The sequence below is a fragment of the Dermacentor silvarum genome, chromosome 1, assembly GCF_013339745.2.
Source record: "Dermacentor silvarum isolate Dsil-2018 chromosome 1, BIME_Dsil_1.4, whole genome shotgun sequence".
Taxonomy (NCBI): Eukaryota; Metazoa; Arthropoda; class Arachnida; order Ixodida; family Ixodidae; genus Dermacentor; species Dermacentor silvarum.
The window spans coordinates 57,792,195-57,816,147 of NC_051154.1; the positions used below are offsets into that span (position 1 = coordinate 57,792,195).

Consider the following 23,953-nt stretch of genomic DNA (forward strand, 5'->3'; position numbering starts at 1 on the left):
CACCACCGAATCTCCTCGCGGGTCGACGCATGCCACGTTCACAGCAATCGCCGCCAACCCGTCGCGATAAGCATCTTCATTTATCTGTTTGACAGCATATGTGGCATAGTGCTGTTGGAAGCATACTGTGTGCTTTTCATAGGCGAAAGCTCAAGCACACTACTGGTCCCTCCTGCTGGTGGCATCATATTCTACCATCACCTGCCAGCTCGATTTCATTTTGTTTTCCCTTTGCCGTCTTAAGCCACGCAATAGGAAAACTACAATGCACGTCAGGCCGGTCTATCCCCTCCAGCTCGACACATGTCGGCATCTCGTGCCCCAACGATGCTTGCTAAGTGAACCTCCCGCCTAAATGCCCCACCCGAAGAAGCTGCTAACCCAGGCTGAATTCGAGGAGCACAAACATAAGTGGGCCAAAGCCACAAAAATGACAACGCAAGTCACGGGCCACTCGGGCCCCACCAGCTCAGCACGCGTCAGCGTCTCGTGCTGCAACGATTCGCGCAAAGCTTCAAATTACGCAGATGTCCACCAAATATTTTTCTGCCAGATTTTTTATCGGCTTTGAATCGTATGTTTTCTCAATTAGTACTTTTTCTCTTGCATATTTTTCCAGAACATATGAATGAGGTTCTACTGTACTAGGATGTGAACCCTCATTTCTTACATGGGAGAAGGCAGGAGAGGAAGGTCACTTGCAGGCGCTGGTCGAGCAAAGGAAGAGAGCCTCTGTGCACCACACATTCTTTGCTCCTATTTTGGCTACTACTAAATTATTATTAAGAATTCTTGCAGTAGAATGCTCCCTGGACGTTGCATTACAACTTCTATTGTACAACCAAAACTTCCAACGGGGCGCCCTGGTGAAGGGCCCTTTGAAATATTTTAGGGGCCCGTCAAGGAAACATTTTTCATGGTGCCCCCTGGTAGTCGGGGGGGGGGGGGGGGGGTGCAGCCCCATTAGCTCATAGGTTGATGCAACCCTGATTGTGAGCTACTGTTTTTGCAAGAAATGCTTCCTGGGGCAGGCAGGAAATAGGCATTTTCAATGGGAGATGATGTGCATTTGGCACATTCACTGTACCCTGAGCCCCACCAAGAATGGCGCTACCGCTTTTGGAGTCACCACTGGGGTCACCATTGGAGTCAGGCACATGTGTGCTGACCAGCCACGTTCGAATTATCCAGCCAAGACCAATTTCAGGATGGAAATAACAAAGGCTTTGGCCCATAGAAATATATGGGCGCTCGCCGAGACCTTCGATAGGGATCGAATAAACCGGAGTCGAATTAGAGTCGAATTAAAGGATATCTGCTGTATTTAGAATACCAATGTTGCAGTTCTTGATGCAACTGAAGGAGAACTTCTGAGCAGATAATGTACTGGCTTGCATGAGAAATGTTGGGACCCCCATGAAACTTCTGGTAGAAACTTTTGGTCATTGCTTTCAGTGTAATTTAATTGTATAACAATAGTTTAACAGTGAAGCCTTCAAAAGTGTCATGCTGGACGTCAACAACTCCTGCTCTAAAGCTGTGCAGAGTATCAAATACCGATATGTAGCGCATCAGTTGCAATGCCTTGGAATTTAATCTCCATGCTATATCATGTACAGATGAAAAGAGTAATTGGCCAGTATGAAGGCAGTTTCACATCACTGGGAAAGTAGCGGTGCCAGACTCGAGGCTTGCTTATAAGCATGAAGAAAACAAGAACAATAAATTAACAAGATAAGTGGTACTCCTTATGTGTGGACTTGTCAGTAAAAATGTCATTAGCAGGGGACACAATTTGTTGCACATAGATAAGCATGCTGAGAAAGTCAAAACATTTTGAATTGGTGTTGCTTCGGTACAAGTTGAAATTTTCTTAAAATAAGGATTCTTAATGGTGGCTGAAAGTTAAAAAAAGTTTGTCCTACAGGTGTTCTGATCTACCACGATGGTTGTGGCTTTTTCAGGTTGCCAAGCGGCCCACCCTGTACATGACCTTCCCTAGTCGGAGCCGTCGGGGAGATGTAGAGTTGAAGATACTTTCTCAGCCTGAAGAACAGCACCGGGCTCGTTACCTCACGGAGGGCAGCCGTGGAGCTGTGAAGGATCGCACGGGCATGGGCTTCCCTACTGTCAAGGTTAGTGGTACTACTAATATATTGTTCGTTGAGAACTTTGCTTCCCCACATAGGCATTTCATGCTGCTCCACATTGGAAGGCTTAAGATCATTTGCGGTGAATGTCATTAACCTTTAAACTTTCAAAATCATACATTTTCACGGAAAAGTGTGCAGGACTTTCCCAAGACTTCTGTTGTATCAAATTTTTACCCCGCGTAATATCCCTATTTGAAATGTACATTGCATCTTCTTTCTGAGGTTTTACGTGCCAAAACCAGTTCTGGTTATGAGGCACGCCATAATGGAGGGCTCCAGATTAATTTTGACCACCTGGGGTTCTTTAACGTGCACTACAACGCAAGCACATTGCACGAATTGTTTATCTTTTATACAGTCAAACACCTTTATAAGGAAAGTTGCTACTTCCAGGCTTCCATTCACCCCCCAGCCCCCCTCTTTTTTGAGCAAAAAACTGTGCTTTCCAGGAACTAAGCTTTTTTTTTTTTTTTTTTTTTTCCACCCTTCATTGTCGTCTGGCTGTGCTCTGTTGGAAGGCATATTTTTTTGCTGAACTGTGTGCACCTGTTGGAATAACTTGAACTATTGTACCGACTCTGTCAAATGACCTCATGGGCTGTTCCAGCTGACTGGACTACAGGAGCAAGTGAAGTTACAAGTGTTCATTGGCACAGACCAAGGCAAAGTGCAGCCACATATGTTTTATCAGGCCAGCAGGGTATGTGGCAAGAACTCTACGCCATGCCAAGAGCGTCGTCTCGATGGTACAACAGTTCTGGAAATAGACATGTTGCCATCAAAAGACATGACTGTTAGGTGAGCCCCAGCTATTTTTACACTGCAGTGTACTTTCGGCCCATCATTCTTCCTGGGGAGGTATTCAATGTGTCCACGGAGTGGACGAGTGTCCATTTCAGCGCACGCTGAATGGTAAGAGCTTGAGAGCCGGCGGTGACGATTGGCACATGCCCTACTAGCTTCGAGCTCTATCCAATCAGTGTGCACTGAATGGACATTTCATTTAGTGGACACTTACAGAAAACCCCCTTGATCATTGCACCCTTGGCCACTTATATAAACTGTCAGCTCAAGTGAATTTCTCCACAAAAAAGCCTGTTTCCTATAGCTAGTTGTTAGCCAGCCAATATTACACATAAAAGCTTCTGGAATTTCCACATGGTATCTTGTCAAATGTGCTTGTACTTATGCTCGCAAATGTAAGCTTGTGAGAATTCATATGAAATTTCAAATTGTTCCCAAACGACATTGCTGTTTGATTGAATTTCAAATGTTTTGGACATACAGAATTTACAGATACAGTAAAACCTCGTTTATTCGACCCTCGTTAATTTGGAAAATCTAATAATTCGGACTCGTCCTCTGGTCCCGGCCGGCGTATGCATTATTCAATGCAATCAAACTCTCATTAATTCGGACGTATTTGGCTGCACATCGGTTAATTCGGACAACTTCCAGAGCTCGGCGAGCGAGGAGTGCCGCCATAATCATCAGCGGAAATCGTATGTGAATGACAGCAATGCCGAAACGCTTCGTGCCTATTTCGTGCGTATTTAACGGCTTTATTCATGCGTTTGCTGCCGTGCTTAACACCATGTTGGCTGCGGGCTTTCATAATTGCGTAGTCATTTACGGTTACGTCGATAACGGCCGCGATTGCGGCAATAAGTAGTTTCGTTTTTACGCGCGTCGGCCGCGTGCCTAAAGAAATTCGTAGTCGCCATCGATGATCTCATAGATAGCGACCGCGATTTCGTCTAGAGTGACCTCCGCAGTTGTTGCAGCATACGGTTGCGTGCCTTCAGCACTATAAAGTTGTCATTCATAATCGTGTCGATAGCGGCTGCGGTTTTCTCCGCAGCGGTTGCGACAAGCACTTGTTTCGTTTTGACTCGGTGCAAAGCTGTCAAGGATAAAGAGCACCGGCTACATCGCGATTATCAGCTCAGTGGAGAAAACATTATCAGGATGTGCGCGCGATAGTGCAAAGCGTATCGCAAATGAAGGCGCGCGCCGCGGCTGTGCTGCGAAGGAAGTCGCAAGGCCTCGATCGCCACAGCGACTCATAGAGATGACGAGAATTTGAGCTTTCGCTCTGCTTTTGTGCAAAATATGTCAACAGTAATCGCTCACTCATTCACTAAATAAAAGCGCGTTGATGTAGTAAGCATTTGCTTATTGTTTTTTGGATACCCTCGATAATTCGACATTCAGTTAATTCGGACATTTTTTTTTTTTTTTTGGTCCCGTGAAATCCGAATTAACGAGGTTTTACTGTACTTTCAGAATGTACATAATGGCTGAAACGTAGTTGCGATGAATCTCTGACCCAGTCTCCATAGAGCCTTATGCATTGGCTGACCATTAAGCTGTAGTGGCTCGTCTTATGACTACCGGTTAGTGCGTACCACAGTCACTTTTTGTCCTGTAAAGGGTAACTATGCCGCCTCAATTTGCGGTGTGGCCAATGCCACGCTGTGCCACAAAAGATCTTCCATCTTTTCGAAAAGTGCAGAGATCGCTTCACCAATGATTCCCTTTTCAGTGCGAGTGTGGTGATGCCTATAGACGGTTTCAGTGTTTACAAACAAACCTCGCTTGCCGCTGATTGGTTGCCCCATCGGAACTTCTGGCAGGAGAGCTAGAAGCACTTCCGGCTATGTTGTTTGAAGGCATGCGCGACGTGAGGCGGGCGTGTCGATGTTTGCACTGCTTGGTGGAATCTGTGATGAGCTGATTCTACATCGTGAATATTGTCGAGATGACGAGCGACTACTTTAAGGTGCTTAGCACCGAAGCAAAAGATCGATATCGCCAAAAGCTGATGTTTAGAGGCAGAGAGCTGCCCAATCCGCTGGACGATGATGTCGTGCGATTTTCGTTTTTGCCGGGCTCCAAACACCTTCCCTCAGTTACAACCCCGGAGCAACAAGCGGAGCATCTTAGTGAGGTCATGCAATGAACGCAGACTGTTGTCTTCAAGGCAGGTAATGGGACTGCCGAAAACTAGAAAAACTTTAATGGCACTTTTTTCTTCTTTCTGGGGTTTTACGTGCCAAAACCAGTTCTGATTATGAGGCTTGCCGTAGTGGAGGGTTCCGGATTAATTTTGACCACCTGGAGTTCTTTAACGTGCCCTACAACATAAGCACACGGGCGTTTTTGCATTTTGCAATGGCACTTTTATGGCTGCAAGATGGAGGATGAAGTGGTAAGCTGTGCATGTGTACATGCACATGTTTTCTGCATCATATGCCTTGTTTCTGCTTTTCAATATGCATCCACAAATAACTGTACATTCTCAAAAGTCATTTAGTGCAAGAAGCCTAGGTCGACTGAAATGGGACTAACTTAAATGCTCACGAATTTACCACACTTCTAACAAAATGAATCCTGTAGTGTTGGGCACGAGATTGCAATCCATAATTGGCCTCCGTTAATTCGTAAATGCTTTTAGAATGTGGCCGAAACTTCCTACATACATGCACGGAAATCGCTAACTTTTCTGCTCTGCGATACCGATACGAATGCTCACATGCCGCCGCGGTGGCTCAGCGGTTACGGTGCCCGGTTGCTGACCCGAAAGATGCCGTTTGGACCCCGGCCGTCGCATTTCAATTGAGGCGAAATGCTAGAGGTCCGCGTTCTGTGCGATGTCAGTGCACGTTAAAGAACCACAGGTGGTCGAAATTATCCGGAGCCCTCCATTGCGGCGTCTGTCACAGCCTGAGTCGCTTTGGGACGTTAAACATGATAAACCAATGCGCACATGTACCTAGGTAGTAAAGCTGCAGAAGTGCACTTATGCCCCAGATACGAAAAACATTAAAATAAAACGGCGGCAGCATGGCACCCGCTAAACAATAATTTTAACTCATGCTCGTAGCATGGCGATCCACGCTGTGGCAAGAAACTCGGACGAGCGGGCAAACTGGGGGCGAGAGTCGAGCTGCTCTCGCGTCAGTTACATGACATACAGCCAGAACAATCGTGCAGTAGCACTTTTATTATTCAGCATTATAGCAATCCGGCTACTCCACGTAATAACATACCTTGGATGAAGTGAGCAGAGCAAATCTGGGAGCTCTTGGTAGGCTCCCAGATTTGAAAAACACCGTTGACGAGTAAACGTAATGAAAACAGTCGATGCTCCAAGAGCTACTCGCCGTCACCCAACACACTGAATGCCACAAGTCGCACTTATATACCCGAAAAATAACACAGAATATGCACAGGACGAGCGCGCGAGCGAGCAAATACCAGCAAAAACAAGCAAAAGCAACGGCTACCGGACGCTTTCTAAGGGTGCCGGATGCCGGTGCACAGCGTTGCCAGAGCGCGGTGGTGCTGGATGAAACCGTCTATAGGGATATGCATCAGAAATGCACGGAGGCCTGGTGGTGGCCTCAACAAAAAATATAACCACCGACAGGCGCGCCAGTATGACTTATCAGCGCCAACCTTATCGCGATAAGCATTTTCAACTTCATGCTCAGCAGTGTGTGTGGCGCAGTGCATAGCACCGTTGTAAGCCTACTGCATGGCTTCAATAGGAGATAACCCAAAAGCACCACTGTTCTCTGCCGCCTCGTTGAGCCCCGGGGGCTGCTTCAGGCGCGTGCCGATTGCAGAAATAAAAGCAGCCCACCATGTGCCTGTTGGCTCAACAAGATATGCGCTGCACCCATGCATTGCCTGGAGCAGTGCGGCACGAAGAAGCCTCACTGAACAGACGCTAGCATAAAACACGGGTGTAGGCCTGCTGGCAGACACACGCATACGGTACAGGGAAAGCAAATAGCTTTCTTTGGCTCTTTCACCTGTTTTCGTAGTCGGACTTTCTTCACTGAGGGACTGGGCTCTTGTGCAACCGTGTTGTAGGTATCCGTAAAATTCCGAGCAAGCGCCCCCCCCCCCTCGAGCAAGTCGAAATTACTGGCAAAGTTAGGGGGGGGTGCTATCCCGGAACGGCACCAAAATTCAAGATGGCCACGACAAAATTTTCTCGCAAAAAAAAAAAAGAAGCGCAGTGGGAATAGCATTAAAATTTTATTGAACATGAACTTTATTAAGCCAAAGATTTGTTAGTGGTGTTTATCACTCTCAACACCACCGTTACTCAAAACCACCAAAAGAACTACAGAAAGTGCATCGACGCTGCACCGGTGCGTCGCCGCGACCGGCGACGCGAACATTGGTTATGCAGCTTCTATTCCAGGCAAAATTATGCCCGCGAGAGTAAAGTGACGCGTAATCTTCACTTTATTAAAAACCATGTCCACGGTGAAATGTTTAGCACTAATGAGAGTTCCGATACAAGTGAAGCTCAGCTGCAGTGTATGGCTACCGACGGCGGACAGCGAACCACGGCTCGGCCATGCTCGCATCGCAGCTGGTGGCGCCGCAAATATCAGCATGTTTTCTTCATTGTGTGAAATTATTGCGAGGAGAGGGTAAAGCGGCAACGACGGTAACAAAACATTGCTGCTTGGGAGTGTCGGCGGTTCGTGCTGAAGCGCCGTCTGCTACAGATTCGAAGTGAACTGAAAAAGGCCTAGCGACGATATCGGTGGCGAGTGATTAGCAGCGGTGAAGCTGCTGGCGATGCCAGAGCGTAGCCGCAACCACTCCTCTGTCACCAAGTGGTCACGTCGCTGTGCCGCAGGGAACTGCTTTGTGCCGTGCGAGAGGCAGGTCTCGCCGTCGGCCGGCAGTCCGTGAACTACAGACCGCCAGCCGCAGTTCGCCCCGATGCACTCGTGTGCCCACTGGGGCGCCCAGGTACGACCATGATTCGATGAAATGGCTCATTGCCCCGGGGCGCCCCGATGTGCACCGGTGCGATTTGCCGAATTTGCCATCATTTTCGTGGACTGGATGTGGCAGGCCACGAAAAGTGTTGGTGCAGAGCGGGAGGGGGTGTGGGGGGGTGGGGGAGGGGCGCTTACCCGGAACGGCGCGGAAATTTGAAATTAGCAGTGAAGTTAGGGCGGGGCTCTTGCACGGGTGGGGGCGCTTGCTCGGAATTTTACGGTAGTGTTAGTCACGGAACGCCAACTAGCTTTTTGAGACGCACATGCTGTCAAGTGACAGATTTATGTCATCTGAAGGTTTAGATGCTGTGTAGCGGTGCTGCTGTGTCGTTTCTCTACTTTCTGGGATGACGGTTGCAGGGCGCGTTAATTTCATTTCATTTTTTTTTTTTTTCCTTAAAGACCCTCGAGGGGGTATTACATAAGGGGTGGGTTTTTTTCTTCACACACAGTATTTTTGACACAACGATCAGTGCAATGATACATTTGATATGCTATGCATGAAGCTTGATGAGCAGCTGATAGTGGCGATGTTGCGAGAAAGGCCGTTCCAGTCTTTTGCTGCGCTGGGAATAAATGAAGCAGAAAATGTTTTAGTACAGGCACGTGGGCGAGAAACTTATAGCGCATGACAAGTGCGATGAGATATCTGAGCTGCAGGGGTAATGTAAGGAGCGCAATTAAGTGGCGAGTGAAAGGAACTTGTGAAATAGAGAGAGGGTTGCAATGCGTCGGCGACAAGACAAAGGTGATCAGTTACACTCAGCTTTGAGGGATGAAGCACTGCTTTCATATGAATACGAAGCGTGAATGAATCTAGCAGCACGGTTTTGAATGGATTCTAGGGTATTAGTGAGACCTACTTCGGGTGGGTTCCAGATGGGAGATGCGTACTCCAACTTAGTCCTGACTAATGACTTGTAAGCAAGTAGTTTTATGTGTCTCAGAGCGTTACGCAAATGACGTTTTAAGAAACCTAAAGTTCTGTTAGCAGATAACGTGACTTTAGCAATGTGCATGTTCCAGGACATATTGGTAGATAATATGTCCTGGAACATGCACATTGGTATTAGCTATATTATAAGTAAAGTGAAGGGGAATTTGACGACAAGTGAAGGAAATGAGTTTGCATTTAGTTGGGTTTAGGGACATTAGCCATTGTCACCAATGTCTGCTGCACGTCTCTTGTCCAGATGCGCCATTTTCTCTTGCCGGCTCACTGCAGCTTTGCTTAAATCAACTCCAACATGGCGTGGAATGTGAATGATCTTAAAGCGAATAGTCAAAGGAATATGTCATGCCGCCGTTGCCATCACGCTGTTGTGATTTTGTTGTCTTACCATCTTGGTCATGCTGCCATCATCGTCATGCCATCATTGTGCTGTCTACCAAAAAATGTACAGTGGAATCTTGTTGATATGATTCTGCATAATACGTTTTTGGGGGATAATACGTTTTTTGTTGTTTTCCTCACATATGTCTTACAGGAGCAATGTGTTTCGAATAATATGATTTTTGGAAGACACATTTTAATTTCCGGTTCCCGTGAGAATCGTATCAACAAGATTCCACTGTAGACGATAATTTGTGCCGCCATCATCAAACACCGTTATCGGCATCAGCAATATAGTACTTCAGAATTATTGCTTGCATGTTTGTTTGATTTTTGGGGTCTTCATAAGCTATTTGCTCACTTTGACAGTCTTCTTGGTTGGTCTCTGCAACAATTTTCTTTCTTTGTGCGGCCCTGAATGACTGCTAAGATGTCTGTCTTGCTGGAGAGGCTTGTGTTGCCGGTAGGCTGCGGCTGGGTATTTAAGGATGTGCTATGGAAAGTGATGGAAAATAGGTCTACATTGTGGCGCAAACATAATACATATTCATGGCATCTTTACAGTTAGCAGAGATTCCTTTGATGCCTACAATTCATTGTTTCTGTCTAGATGCTTTATTTGTTGAGCCAAGGCGGCTATCGAGAACCATGCTGTGCACATGTGTGTGTGTGTGTGTGCGCGCGCGCGCGCGCGCGCACGCACGCACTTCAATGGTAAGGAGGGGATGTACCTTTAATTTTTCTGCACTGGCTTTCTTTTTCAGCTGTGACTGTGTAGGAATCTTGAAGGAACGCAATGTTGATGTGGAGAAGCGCTTGGTTCGTTATGGCGGTACACGCAACAAGAAACGCAGCACAAAGTGTCGCCTAGTGTTCCGTGTTGTGCTGCCTGCACAGCGAGGACAGGACACTGGGGGCCTACCTTCAGAGATTCTGCAAGTTGCTTCAGCTCCCATTTTGTGCAGTAAGTGGACTTTACTGTCTTGCTTTTTTTTTTTTTTTAATATTATTACAGTCAGACCTCATAATGAGATCTCATCCAACGCAAAGATACCTTCGTTATATCCAATATTTGTTATAAGCATATATAGAAGAACCTCACTGATATGTTTTTCATGGGACCGATAAAAAAAAGGGAAAAAAAAAAAAAAAAAAACCCTTGACAGCCAGAAAACGCAAGAGCCGAGAAATGGGGAAAATTGAGAATCAGAGTAATGCTGAACTGCACACAGTTTTATTTTAATTCTTACACTTGAAAAAGTCACAGTTTCACTTGAAAGCCGAAGCATCGATTGTGATACCAAATTAGTACAATACAAAGTAAGGATAGTAGTTTTATGGTCCATATAAACTTGTAAACATTCGCTTATTAACTATATTAACACAAGCATAGTGTCAGCGCGCATAGGCAAGCATGAGCACATCACACTCGCTGTCAAAACGCTGGCGTGAGGAAGCATGGCAATAGCAGCAAGCAAAGTGGCCTTTGTGCTGTCTATCACTTGAATGCAAACTGTGCGCCGAGAACACACAGCACGCACAAAGCCACGAGCCACTGACGCACCTACACTGCTTAGACTCTGCCCCTAACGCAGATCGCTTTCAAGATACGGCCCGCGCGACTGCGCGTGGCCGTGCAGTGCGCAGTTGATGCCAGAGTACAACATCCCTATCCCTTCCGCGCTTACTCCATGCTTTTCTTTCTTGCGCGCGCGGTGCGGCGACGGCATTAGCGCCCTTGGACTTTACACGGAACACCTATGCTCCAAAACCAATTTTAGGGCCCCAACGCGTCATAGACACCATCTTTAGATGAGCAAAGACAGATCTCAAAGGCCATGCTTTTGCTGGCAGAAACCGAAAATGCGTCATAGGTGTCACCCCCGGCAATTTGGGCAGCAAATCCAATCGTCAAGCCACCAAGCCAAGCGACATGAAAAGGCAACATGGTCGCTTGGGCTGGCGCGGGGTGGCAGTTCGCAACGCATGATGCGGGAACGGTCCCCCAGTTGCGACGCAACAGCAGGGTTACCGATGCATTTGGTTCTACGGGAGCTATGCCGGGACCGGCCGAAAACGACGTAACAGCCAGGAAAACGCAGCACCCGGGGACGTAACAGTGGGGTTCTACTGTACTCCACTATCAGCAAGAAAAAAAAAATTGTGAGGATGTCTATACAAAAGAAATGCAAGTGTGGTGCCTTTGCACCAGTACAAATGTGTGCTGGTGCAAATGGTCACCAATGAATTTTGATAGCCTGTTGGTGGCTTGCTGTGCTGATACATAGCGCAGCAACAATAAATTGCACGTGTTTTGCACTGTCACTAATACACAACCTTGTGATCACGAGATTGGCGCATTAGCTTGCAAGGTGTAGTCCAGCCAAGCCAAACCAAGCCACTGGAATAAATGTGCATGCTTGTTCCGAATGGGCCGTTGCTCTTAATGAGCACAGTTGCTGACTGATTTGCAGACATGGAGGAGGCCACATGTGTATCCAAACTTCACTGCTGGGGCCGTCGGAATAGCCTGTTCATGTGATTTCACGCTCAATCGCCGATGAGGTCGATGGGTACTAACATATTGAGGATGCACTTTCCATTACTACTTGTCGCCAGCCTTTTTCCCTAGTTGGCGCATTTTCACTGCAGCCGCACGAGGAGGTGGTTAAGCCTAGGCCGCTAGGCCCACCTTGGCTTTGTTAGGAATCACCAACCAATGCTACCGTTTAGTGCCAAGTCAATGTGGTGGCAACTTTGTTCACTGCCACCTTGTTTGTGACACCTTACGCGCTAATGTCCAAAAAATTGAGTGGCATGCTGTATGTCGTCCGAAATTTTAATTGCTTTAATATTGGTTTTAGGGGATAGGTGGCGGTGCTGTTTGGAACTCTAAATAAACAAGCAGGTTTGAAGAACGATGTATTAGAAAAATTGGTCGGTGACTGGTGTTGTATTTGAAAAATTTTCTACAATAATACCGATACTGAGCCATATGCACCCGTCGCGGTGGCTCAGTCAGCTAAGGCATTGCGCTGCTGAGCACGAGATCACGGGATCGAATCCCGGCCGCGGCGGCCGCATTTCGATGGAGGCGAAATGCAAAAACGCCCGTGTTCTTGCGTTGTAGTGCACGTTAAAGAATCCCAGGTGGTCAAAATTAATCCGGAGCCCTCCACTACGGCGTGCTTCATAATCAGAACTGGTTTTGGCACATAAAACCCTAGAAAAAAGAAGAGCCATATGCAAACAAAAATTTGCTTCACGATAAGCGATACTGTGTTGAGGCATGCATTTTCAGTTTCATTACAGCAGGAGAATATATACAGTTATACCTCGATATAATGAAGTCGATAAAATTGGCAATTTGCTTCTTTATATTGTAATGTTGTTATATTGAAATTCTATATTTTATGCAAAAAAGTACAGTCGCCAATGGATTTTTCTTATGTGGAAGGGCCATGAAATTTTTTTATTTATCGGGCAACCAGAAAAGCAAAATTTGAATGAGAAAAAAAGACATTTTGCTGAATTTGAGAGTTGGCGACGAAAGATACGGTTTCATGCCATGTTGATAATATCTTCACATCAACGATATGAAACGAAGACAGCCACGCCTTCGCATCCACTCCGCCCCCGTGGCTGATAGTTTCGCCAGCAGTGGGGAGCGAATGCTTCGTCTATGCACACGCCGCAGATTACTTCTAAAACAGGATGCGGGGGTGCATATGCGCTCAGCCACGCTGACAGTGATGTGCAGCCTTGTGTTAAAAAAAGAGACACACACCATCCCCGCGAAGTCCCCCCTCATGCACAGTTGTTCGTGTTACCACGAGTTCGCTCCCCTCCCCCCTTTCCCTTGCTAGCCCGGGAAGACGGCGCTCATCAAGCCTCCACCCTTCTTGGCTCACCCTCGTATGCTTTCACTCGCATCTAAAGCATGCAGCGCGTGCAGGGCGCCATAGGATCTTATCACACTTGGACTTAATATGCAACATGATGCTGCTCCACTTCAGGAGTGGCTCTTGGTGCCATCGCGCTCAATTTGAGAGGTACATTCACACGCAGCCACATACAATTCAACCATTTGACTATCTGCATCTGTGTGGAGGTTTCCATTTATTGTGTCTCTATTCTACCACGGAGGCAGTGAAATTTGGTTGTATTGAAATCGTGTATAGACACACTTCGTTATATTGAGGTTCAATATACATGGTGTGGTGTTGTATGGGCAAGAAGTTTGTTGGGTTACGCTCTGCATGAGGCTAGGGCTGAAGGCAAGCTCCGAATCTAGCCACACACAGCCGTTCTGTCGTACTCCCCAACCTGTAGCGTGTGTAATCGCAGCTACGTAGGGTCCGCGGGAATAAGGCAACCAGCAGTATCAACTCATCAATATTTATTGCTGCGAGCAATAAGGCACACTTGCAGAGAGAAGTCAACTCTGTAATAAGTAATGGGCTTGCCTCGTTGCGTGTGATAGTCAGGCAAACGAGGTCACTCACAGGTTGCAGCAGGTAAATCTTTTCCAGCAGGTTCGAGGTCGGACGCCAAAGAGAGGGGAGGGGGGCTCCCACGGTGGCACTCTTTTATACCTTTTTACCTTTTGCGAGGAGAATGTCCTCCTTGCCCATCGGATACTTTTCCTTCTTCAGCGAGCCGGGGGGGGAGGGGGGGGGGGGGATTGCATAGTGCCTCTCTCACGTGTCTATGCAGGCTCCCGATGCGTCCGCAACGTGCGAACGCAGAGACGGGAGTACGCTGGAAAAGATGGGCATGTGTGCTCCCCACAAGGTTTAAGTTAAATACTTCGTTATGTCGAGGATTTCGTTATAATACTGAAGTTCGTTATATCGAAGTTTAACTCCATTAAAATGAAGCATGGCCAACAAAAATTTATATTTACTTTTTAATATCCAATAATTTTTTATGTCGAAGTTTGACTATACGTATTTCATTTTTTTTTTATAAACTTTCTGCTTGGTCCCGGTTTTGGTTTCTATTTTTTACTTTGCTTGCAAGGTTTTCTCAAAGCTGAATTGCAACCAATGCTTTGCTGTCACCCATAATGTCACTGACTCTTTCACAGATGAGGTGTATAATAAATCTGTTATAATATATGGGCCTGTTTGGAAGACTGATTTGGTTTCTTAACAGTGTTTTTGAACCTTGAAAAAGTTACATTTTATATGAAAGGTAACATTCAATGGAGCTAGGCTGCCCGTATAAAAGTATAAAAGTATAATTTTTGAAATTGCCACGCAGGTAGTAATGCATGTTGCATCATATGAGCCTCTCAGTTGCTTAGTGTTTCATGTGTCACACCGGGTTTTAATCTCGCATCACTTTAGAGAGCTTTAACTTGTCTGCATACTTCTTACTGTTTATCAGGTTACCAGAGAGATGTACGGAAGCAACAACAATGGTTACAACATCTTGTGACGCTTCATCTTACCACAATGCATTAGACACGTTTCCGTTTTACATGAGCATTCTTACCGGAAAAAAATTAAAGCACAACGTGTTTATGATTATGCCGTTGCCGAAAATTTACACCAGCAGCGAAGTAGAATACACATTGTTACTACAGTAATAGCTCTGTGTTTGTCTGGTTGAGCTCTGCGGGTGCCATTAACCAGGCTGCTCACATTCATGTCTCTGGTAACCCGGTAATCTGCAAATGCTAAGAAGTTTGCCGACATACTAAATCTCTTTATTTATGCACCACATCTGGCCTTGTCGACTCTGCAGCGTTTACTGAACAGCTGTCTAGAAGTGCATGTGCAGCACCAAGTCAGCTGTAATGTTGTATTCTGTCAGCCATGGGTTGTATGGTGCCAAGTTTTATATTCAGGATAAACATGCTTTTTATACTGTATGGGCTGTTTCATTGATGCCTAAATAAAGTAGGTGTCAGTTTTTAATAGCGGAGATGTTTAAGCCGGCCGTAATATGTGCCATCTGCCACTGCGGTGCCTAGCAACCACCTCGCGGAGCATCGCGCGCTATGCTCGGGAGGGAGAAGCAACCACCTCGCGGAGCGCCGTGCGCTATGCTCAGGAGAGAGAAAGAGAAAATGAGAGCGAGAGAGAGTGCGCGCGTCGCTTGCTATGCTCGGGAGAGAGAGAGAAAGACAAAATGAGAGCTAAAGAGAGAGAAACAAATTGTAGCAGCACCAACGAGTCAACGTGCAGAGAAGCTGCCGACGCCATCCGCGCTTCTCCGTTTCCCCTCATCAGCGCCGAACGCTCGCGGTGTCTATGACTGCAGCAGGCGTCTCTACCGGCGGCTCGGCCGAGCTCTCAGCCACTGCACGCTCATCCCGGCGTGTTGTCTGCTGCGCGCCGCCCATACACTGTGCATAGCTTTCGCCCCACTTCCCCTACGTGTGCTCGGTCTATGAGTGCTTCGCGAGGCGTTCCCCGATGCCACGGACCACGAGAAAATGCTTATACACTTTGTATAACTTAGCATCACTTGGCATTACTCCGTATAACTTTGCATCACTTCGTATAGCCAGGACCAGTTAGGAACCGATCAGCTGCGCTGTGTCTTTAGCCTTGCGCCACTAGTGCAAGCTACCCCGACTTTTTTTTTTTTTTTTTTCTTTTTTTTACTAGGAAAATAGAACAGGCTTCAAATTTCTATAAATTTGTTGTACCACCGAATGATCCCTTTCAGTCGCAGTGATTGCTGCTTTCTTCAATTGTACTTGATACCAAAACATGAGACCATTTAAAAATATCTCATCCAATCTTTATTAGCCAAATAACACTGTGTGCTGGTTAGCACACTTAGATGTTGGAAATGGTTGTGCCAGGGAAAAGTGATTGATTATTGTGCATTTTTTTAACAGCCCAGCCTCCTGGTATCCCTGAAATATCAAAGAAGTCGTTGTCTGAGTGTTCAATCAAGGGAGATGTGGAGTTGTTCATTATTGGAAAAAATTTTCTCAAAGATACAAAAGTGTTGTTCAAGGAGCCTGCTTCTGGTGAGTATAACTTGATATTTAATTTCGCGTAGTACATCGGTTATTATCTTGCATTTCTAGCTTCTTGCATATTTTATTAAAGTGCTGAATTTTTTGGTTGCCATCGAGGATTTGTATTGCTTCTTAAATGCAAGTTTTGATAACATATGTTTGCAATATACTACTAATGCTCTTCTTTGCTGTGCATTCGTTGCAACTGCTTTTTACTTGCAGATAATTTGGGAGACTGTGAGCCAAACTACGTATGGGAAAAGTGTGTTGTTCCAGAAAAGGAATATTTGCAGCCGGTAAGTTTAAGTAAATGTAATGGAGAATATTAGCCCTGCTATTAGCACAGCTAACAGCAGAGCTAGATGTTATGGCATCTTGAAATGTATCCACTGGCAGCAATGATCTATGAAACAAAATGCAAGTCTTGCATTCTTGTCTGAGCTCTGCTACACTCGCAGCTACCTTCAGATAATTCAATCTTACATAATTCAAATTACTTTTGCATTCACTGCCTGGATTAGGTAAATAGAAGTCTGGTTAACAAACAAGAATTGCAGTCAATCTCGGATACATCCAACTCGGATATATTGAATGATTGTCTATATTGAACAGTGGTAAAATTCCCTTGAAAATCCCATGCAAAAGTGTAGTGACATACCATGCGTAGATCAAACTCTCGTTCATTGGCATGTTTGATGCATCAAACGCTGCTCCGCGCCCCTGCAAGTGCGCTTCTTCTAACGAAGATGCGATTACTTCTTGCGTTGTCGGAAATTTTTAATGTCTACAAATCTGAAACTGCACTGTTTTGGCAGATGCTGTTAAACATGATACTGAATCTGAGGGTAGTACCATATTTGCTCGATTGTAACGCGTGTTTTTCTCCCAAATTTTTGCAACCTGAAGTCGATCCTCGCGTTACAATCGAATACCAAAATTCAAGTTGTCTGAAATGTGTGAGTGAAAGCGCGCGAGGGTCATGCGTTTTCACGGAGAACGAACGCACGGCAGAGAGCAAGCGTGAAGTCTTCCGTTGTGCAAAAGGTCGTGGGGGGATGGGAGGGAGGAAGCGGAGGCGACGTTTAGCTGCGGCACCAAATGCGTATCTTGCGTCCGGGCGCAAGGAGAACTGGCGACTTAATTTTCCACGCGAAAGGAGGAAAGCGGGGAGGCAGCGCAGGAGTAGAAGCTGCGCAGGCTGCAGCTTCTACTCTGCCAGCAATTGCGTGCTTGTACTTGTACTTTGTGCTGGCTGCGGCCTGTCACGCGCTCCGTATCTTGAAAGCCATCTCCGCATGGCTCTTACCTTTGTACGTTTTGTGCTTTCGCCGCTCAGTTTCTGTTCAAGCAATAGACCGTACGAACCTTCACTCGCTGCTGCTGGCGCGCTTGCTCACGCCAGCGTGGTGACAGCAGTTGTGCGCGGTCATTGAGTGTGATCTATTCATGTTTGCTCGTGCGCGCTGACACCATGCTTGTTAATTCAGTTAGTAAGCGAATGTTTCCAAGTTTATACAGCCGATAAAACTACTGTCCTTACTCTGTATAGCTCTATACTAATTTGCTATCGCAATTGGTGCTCCACCTTTCGGGCAGAACTGGGACTTTTTCATGTATCTCGTGGTCTCGCGTTACGTTAGCGCTTTTTTGCTGGATGCAACAAAAAGTCACCCCTCGCGTTACTTTTGCGGTTTTATTTTTTCTTGATGGACGCAATGAAAAGTCGCCCCTCGCGTTACAATCGAGTAAATACGGTACTTTCCATGGAGGAAAAATGTGCAGGTGCCAAGTTTTGTTTTCTGCACTTATGGATGGTTCGTGCAAACTGTAGCAATTCGTTATCAGCAATAGCAGATCGCCACTTTGCTTCAAGAACACGAAAGGCCTCTCAGTCTGATACCTGTTTTACAAGACAGCGTGGATGACACTCGGATCTTTTCACTGAGTGGTGCTGAGCATGGGATGCCGAACTGGAGATGCTGCACCGCCAGCACCGTTTTGTTGTAGACAAAGGCTTTCCATGAGCGGCATTTTAGGATTCTGAAAGCGGCCAAAACGAATAAAACCCCAACCTCCATTTGGATGGATCTTTGGATTACAGTTTGAATTCAAGAAAACCACAGCTTGCCACATCTGCACTTCGAGGAAAGACCCCCCCCCCCCATTGCGGCAGCAGTACACATGACTCAGGCTGTGTGACGTGGGTCCGCACTGAACATGTTTCATTCCTGCTCGCATGGTTGCATGTGAGAGGTAACAGACTTGGATGTTGTGCAAGCTAAAAGCTCCCTTCAAAAGTAACAGCGTGTGTGTAATGTCGCCAGTTACCGATGCAGGGGAAGGGCTGAGAAGAAAGACATGTTCCGGCTGCAAGAAGACGCACAGACTTTTTAGGGCAGCCAAGAAGCGAGGATGACTAGTTCCAACAGGTAGTCGATTCCGAAACCCGACGCAACATTCCGCCTGGCTCATTGGCCACATATGACAGTCACCCGTTTAAACGCCTTAATGTTGGTATTGTGACAGACATGGGGCCCGGCACAATCACGTGCGATTCGCCATACAAGTGCACTGATGGCAGCATGGCACAGTATCCATACAGGCTAGTTTGCTTCCGCGGTGCATCCATTTCTACTTTGAATAAAAACAAGCAACAAGCCCTTCGACGCGCACGAGGCACACCGCAGTCTAGTGTCTGGGCAGTGCAAAGACCATTCCGCAATGTGAGTGACTTGCAGTGTTAATAAGTAAACTTTTGCACGTTTGACGCGGCTTTGGAGAGACAACTTAGTAAGTTCCCACTTTTCACCATCTTAGGAAACTGTCAGAGATGTGCAGAGGTCTCAGATAACCTCCAGATAGGGATATTTTATATTTAGAATTGTCAATATATCAAACTATTTTACAACCTCCTTCTGATATATCTGGGATAGACTGTATTTGATTAGCAGATTACACATATATAATGACAGATAAATCCTCTTTATTGCTAATAGGTAGGGGTGTGACAATATTTAGAAAGTTTCAATATTATCGAATATTATATTTTTAATATTCATATTCATTTCGAAAAATAGATATTCGAAAGTGGTTCGAATATTCAGTTGGATACGAATATTCTAATCAAATCGAATATATTGCTGGCTGTGCGGAAGCAGACACGGTTCTTAGCATTTGTTTCTATCTAATCGAAGAATATTGTGGCAATTTTGTGCTGAATGATGTGATTTCTAGGTGCTAGCGAAATTTTTCCTGTAAAACACACTTAGTCACTCAACGTCTAACTTGGCGGGAAAGCCAGCCTGTCATTAGCAAGGGTCATGGGTTTGCGGACAGCAAGAGTGCATGTTTTTTTTTTTTTTTTTTTTCGCCCCCGCTAAATTTCGAGCTTTTTCTTCGCAGCAAGTGCGATGAGCAACGACTGGCACAGTCAAATGCCTCCAAGTGTTACGGGTATTTGATGTGGTTTAATAAGGCGTAGGCTGGCAAGTACAGCTAGTGGGAATTACTTAATTTTCCAAGTTAACATGAGCCAAATACACAATGTTTTCAAATAACGGCTTACTAGTCTAGTTTTTTAACAATGACAGTCTAATTGCGATGTTCTAACATAACAAATTAACCCAACCTGCTAATAAATGCATGTGCCTCTCATTATTCCATATTCAATTCGATATTCGAAGCCAAGTTTCGTATCCAGAAATTTTGATAATTGCGCACCGCTACTAATAGGAGATTGGCAGGCCAGGAAGCAGCAGAGGTGAGAAAGACGGTTAATGATGTCACCTTGGAATTCCTGAGTCACATGTCTTCGTTGTAGTTTTGGCAAAAGACCAATTAGAAAGGTATGCACCGTTTCTATTGCAATTTTCTTTGGTGAAAGGAAGAATTCTCATCCACCCAATTGTAGCACGAAGCTACAAAGGAAACACATACGGGTTTTTCAGAAAGAAAGCTTCACAGTTGAAAAATTAGCCCTGGTCCGGGATTCAAACATGGGATCGACGCCTTTCCAGGGTGGTCGCTCTACCATCTGAGCTAACCAGGATGCTAGCAGATAGCAGCGTGAGTGTGAATTAATCGACAACCCGAAGCACAGGGATGCTGAATATGGCAAATCGGTTCTGTGGAATCCCACAAGGTGGAGGATGTTTCATGAAAGGAAAAATTGTTATCCACCGGATTTTAGCACAAAGCTACAAAGGAAACCCATATGGGTTTCTCAGAAAGAAAGCTTCAGAGTTGAGGAAAAATTTGTCTTGGTCCAGGGTTTGAACCCAGGACCAGTGTCTTTCTAGAGCAGTCACTCTACTATCTGAGGTAACCAGGAGGTTAGCAGATTGCAGGACAAGGATGAATTAATCTACAGCTCAAAGCACAGGAACACTGAATATGGTAAATCACTTCTGACGAATCACATGCATTTTTCCTCAACTGTGAGGCTTTCTTTCTGAGAAACCCGTATGGGTTTTCTTTGTAGCAAGAATGGGTTTTTTTTGTAGCTTCTTGCTACAGTCGGGTGGATGAAAATTTTTTCTTTCATGAACCATCCTCTCCTTGCGGGATTCCGCAGAAGTGATTTGCCAAATTCAGCATCCCTGTGCTTCAAGTTGTCGATTAATTCACACTCGCACTGCTATCTGCTAGCATCCTGGTTAGCTCAGATGGTAGAGAGACAGCTCTGGAAAGGCGTTAGTCCCGGGTTCGAGTCCCGGACCAGGAGTAACTTTTCCTGAACTGTGAAGCTCTCCTTCTGAGAAACCCGTATGTGTTCCCTTTATACAGTGTAGACCGCTTATAACGTAAGTCGCCAGAGTCGCGAATATCTGCACTATAAGCGGTACTAGCACTATAACCAAAACAACGATTTTCAAGCCCTGCCTGTATGCAAAACATGTAGATCAAGCATGTAGACATGCTTTCTACTATCGCGCGCACATCGCGATTACATTTTTGCCAGCTCACTGGCGAAAACATAATCGCGATGTCGCCGGTGCTCTTCAAGTTCGACAGCTTTGCACCGAGTCAAAACGAAACAACTGTTTGCCGCAAGCGCTGCAGAAGAAAACTGTGACTGCTATCGACGCGACTATGAACGGCGACCTTGCGGTGCTGAAGGCATGCACTCGACGCACGCAGCAAGGACGAATTAACTACCATTCGCTGCAACAACTGCAGTCGAAACCGCGGTCGCTATCTATGCGATCATTGATGGCAACTCACAGTTTTTTAGGCACGTGGCCAACGCGCGTACCGAGTAAAAACGAAACTACTGTTCGCCGCAACCGCTGCGGAGAAAACCGCGGCCGCTGTCCACTGCGATCGTGGATGACGACTACGCAGTTACGAAAGCCCACGGCCAACGCGGTGTTATGCGCGGTGGTAAACGCAAGAATACAGGCTTTAAAGACACAAATAGGCTCGAAGCATTCCAGTGCTGCTGTCATTCACGTACAATTTCAACTTGTACGTAGCTGTGGTGATGTGGACTCCGCCGCCTCGTTGCGGTTGGACGCTAGCGCCCTTCTTGCTCTTTTGCGTCGCACATTTGCGGCGCTCCTCGCTCACCGAGCTCTGAAAGTAGTCTGAATTAACCGATTTGCGGCCAAATAAGTCCGAATTAACGAGAGTTTGATTGCATTGAATAATGCATACGCCAGCCGGGAGCACGCACCTCGTTGAGAAGCGTGCTCGCTGCCGCCCTTGTCGGCGAGATTTTCCCGCGGAAGCCACATTATAGCCGGTATTTCGTCTCACGCGGCTGCACTGTAAGCGGTATGCGTATACATGGAGTTCTATGGGAGGGCAAACGGGAGTCGGAAAATGCCGCGTTGTAGCCAGTTCTGCACTATAAACAGTTACGTTATAAGTGGTCTATACTATAGCTTCGTGCTGCAACCGGGTGGATGACAATTCTTTTTTTTTTTTTTTCATAAATCTTCCTCCACTTTGTGGGATTCCACAGAACAGATTTGCCAATTTTCTTTTAATAAAAAAGTGTTTTCTTATTGAACAAACACCAAAGAGGTTGCAAAGTAGTAATGTATTATTCTAATCTAATTAAAGGGGCCCTGAACCACTTTTTATCGAAGTGGAGAAAGGCATTTGATGTGAAAATAGGCTATTTCATAAATACTTTGCCGCAAGAAGTACTTCAATCCGTTCAGCAGAAGCGGAGTTATTGGCAATCAAACACGGCTTCTGCTGTGCTCCTGTTCCTTCTTCAATGCCTTTCACTGCGAAAGCTACAGCGGAGTGGGGCATGGCCACAACACTCCACCTTCCAAACGTCACCATGATGCGCAGTTCAAATTTCATTTAGAATGTTGACTTAGATGCCACGACGTCCGATTTCGGTGCCTACGACGCGCTAAACGTGGGCCAAATGTAGTTGTCCTCAGCAAGCCGCAGTACACTTAGCCAGTGGACTAATATAGCTGACCACAGCTACCAATAAAGCTGCATATTGGAATGCGCTTTATTACGAAATAAAGCGTTCAGAAAAGAGGTAGGATCATCGCTTCTGTTGAAAAGAAAGCGTTTGAGATAAAGGTGACTTCGCACTCCGCTTGCGAGCTCCACACACCACGTACGACAGCAAAACTTGACTGCGAGATGTTCACAGCAGCATATTCCACCCACGGACTATGTTATTTCACCAAGCCTGAGGGTTGGTTCAGGGCCCTTTAAGCATTTGCCTTTGACATCCGTCAAGAAAGTGAAAAGGAAGCCGAAATAGTAATGTGACTTAACACTCTTCATTGCAGAGAGTCAGCATCTGGCAGTGATGGGGAACAAGTTTTGGTCACTGTGGCAAGTTGTGTGGTTTAGTTCAAGCATGGCTGTGCATGCAATCACATAGTTGTACCATTTGTTGTGCAGACTCATCTGATTTGCCGAGTGCCCGCCTACAGAAACCAGGATGTGGGGCACCTCGTGGTGGTGCATTTGGTGGTGACCAGTGGAGGAAGGGCCAGTGAGCCCCACCCGTTCACCTATATGCCCCTGGCAGGTAGGCCTTGGACCTCCATTTTCGTGGGGATTGGTTAAGGCGTGCCCCCAGTGCAGCAGTGGGATGGCATTGCCACATAGGTCTCTGCTGTGTTGTACGTGGTCGAGTTGGGCATACCTGTGTGCCATAAATACAGAAGGGGGGAAGGGAAGGGGGCAGCAGTCTGGCTTGATCTCCGCAATAAAAAGAATAGGCCGATTTAAAATGAACACTTCTAGATTTCATTTTTTTTTTTTTTCATTCTATCAACTCCTTTTTGTTGGTGGTGGCTGCCAGAACAGTGTTCTGCCTCCAAATTCTATTGCTTTAGCCTACAGTTTAATTATTCCTTGTGAATTTGCAGTCACAATGCACCAGACAATAATGCTAAGAGTCCCCACAAATGTAGGCATAATATATTGTCTTACTGGATGGCAATGAGGCTTGGGGTCTGTAGCTTTTAACATGTCTTTGAAGCCGTTTTCTTCCAGAAGCAAAAGTGAGCTGCGTTTGAGTTCTGCTAAAGCTTCAAGGCACTGGGAATAATCATATCTTATGCCTTATTGGACTTGTACTGTACTAGCTAAGTTTAAAAGCATTAAGAACTAGGTAAGAAATCTTGGGCAAAAAAAAACAGAAAGCTAAGTACATGTTTCTCCTATTTTAAAGTTCCTTACATGC

The 23,953-nt window shown here is 46.0% G+C and overlaps 1 protein-coding gene across 2 annotated transcripts in view; it reads left to right on the plus strand.

Moving 5' to 3' along the window:
• The window catches only part of LOC119463840 (nuclear factor of activated T-cells 5-like), a 97,949-nt gene that overhangs the window by 27,093 nt on the left and 46,903 nt on the right, over positions 1-23,953 (plus strand). For both annotated transcript variants that reach the window (XM_037724662.2, XM_037724678.2), the window contains exons 6-11: positions 1,965-2,135; positions 2,761-2,951; positions 10,064-10,263; positions 16,156-16,290; positions 16,504-16,577; positions 23,164-23,293. In XM_037724662.2, the coding sequence (XP_037580590.1) occupies positions 1,965-2,135; positions 2,761-2,951; positions 10,064-10,263; positions 16,156-16,290; positions 16,504-16,577; positions 23,164-23,293 (901 nt within the window). The remainder of the gene's footprint in view (positions 1-1,964; positions 2,136-2,760; positions 2,952-10,063; positions 10,264-16,155; positions 16,291-16,503; positions 16,578-23,163; positions 23,294-23,953) is intronic.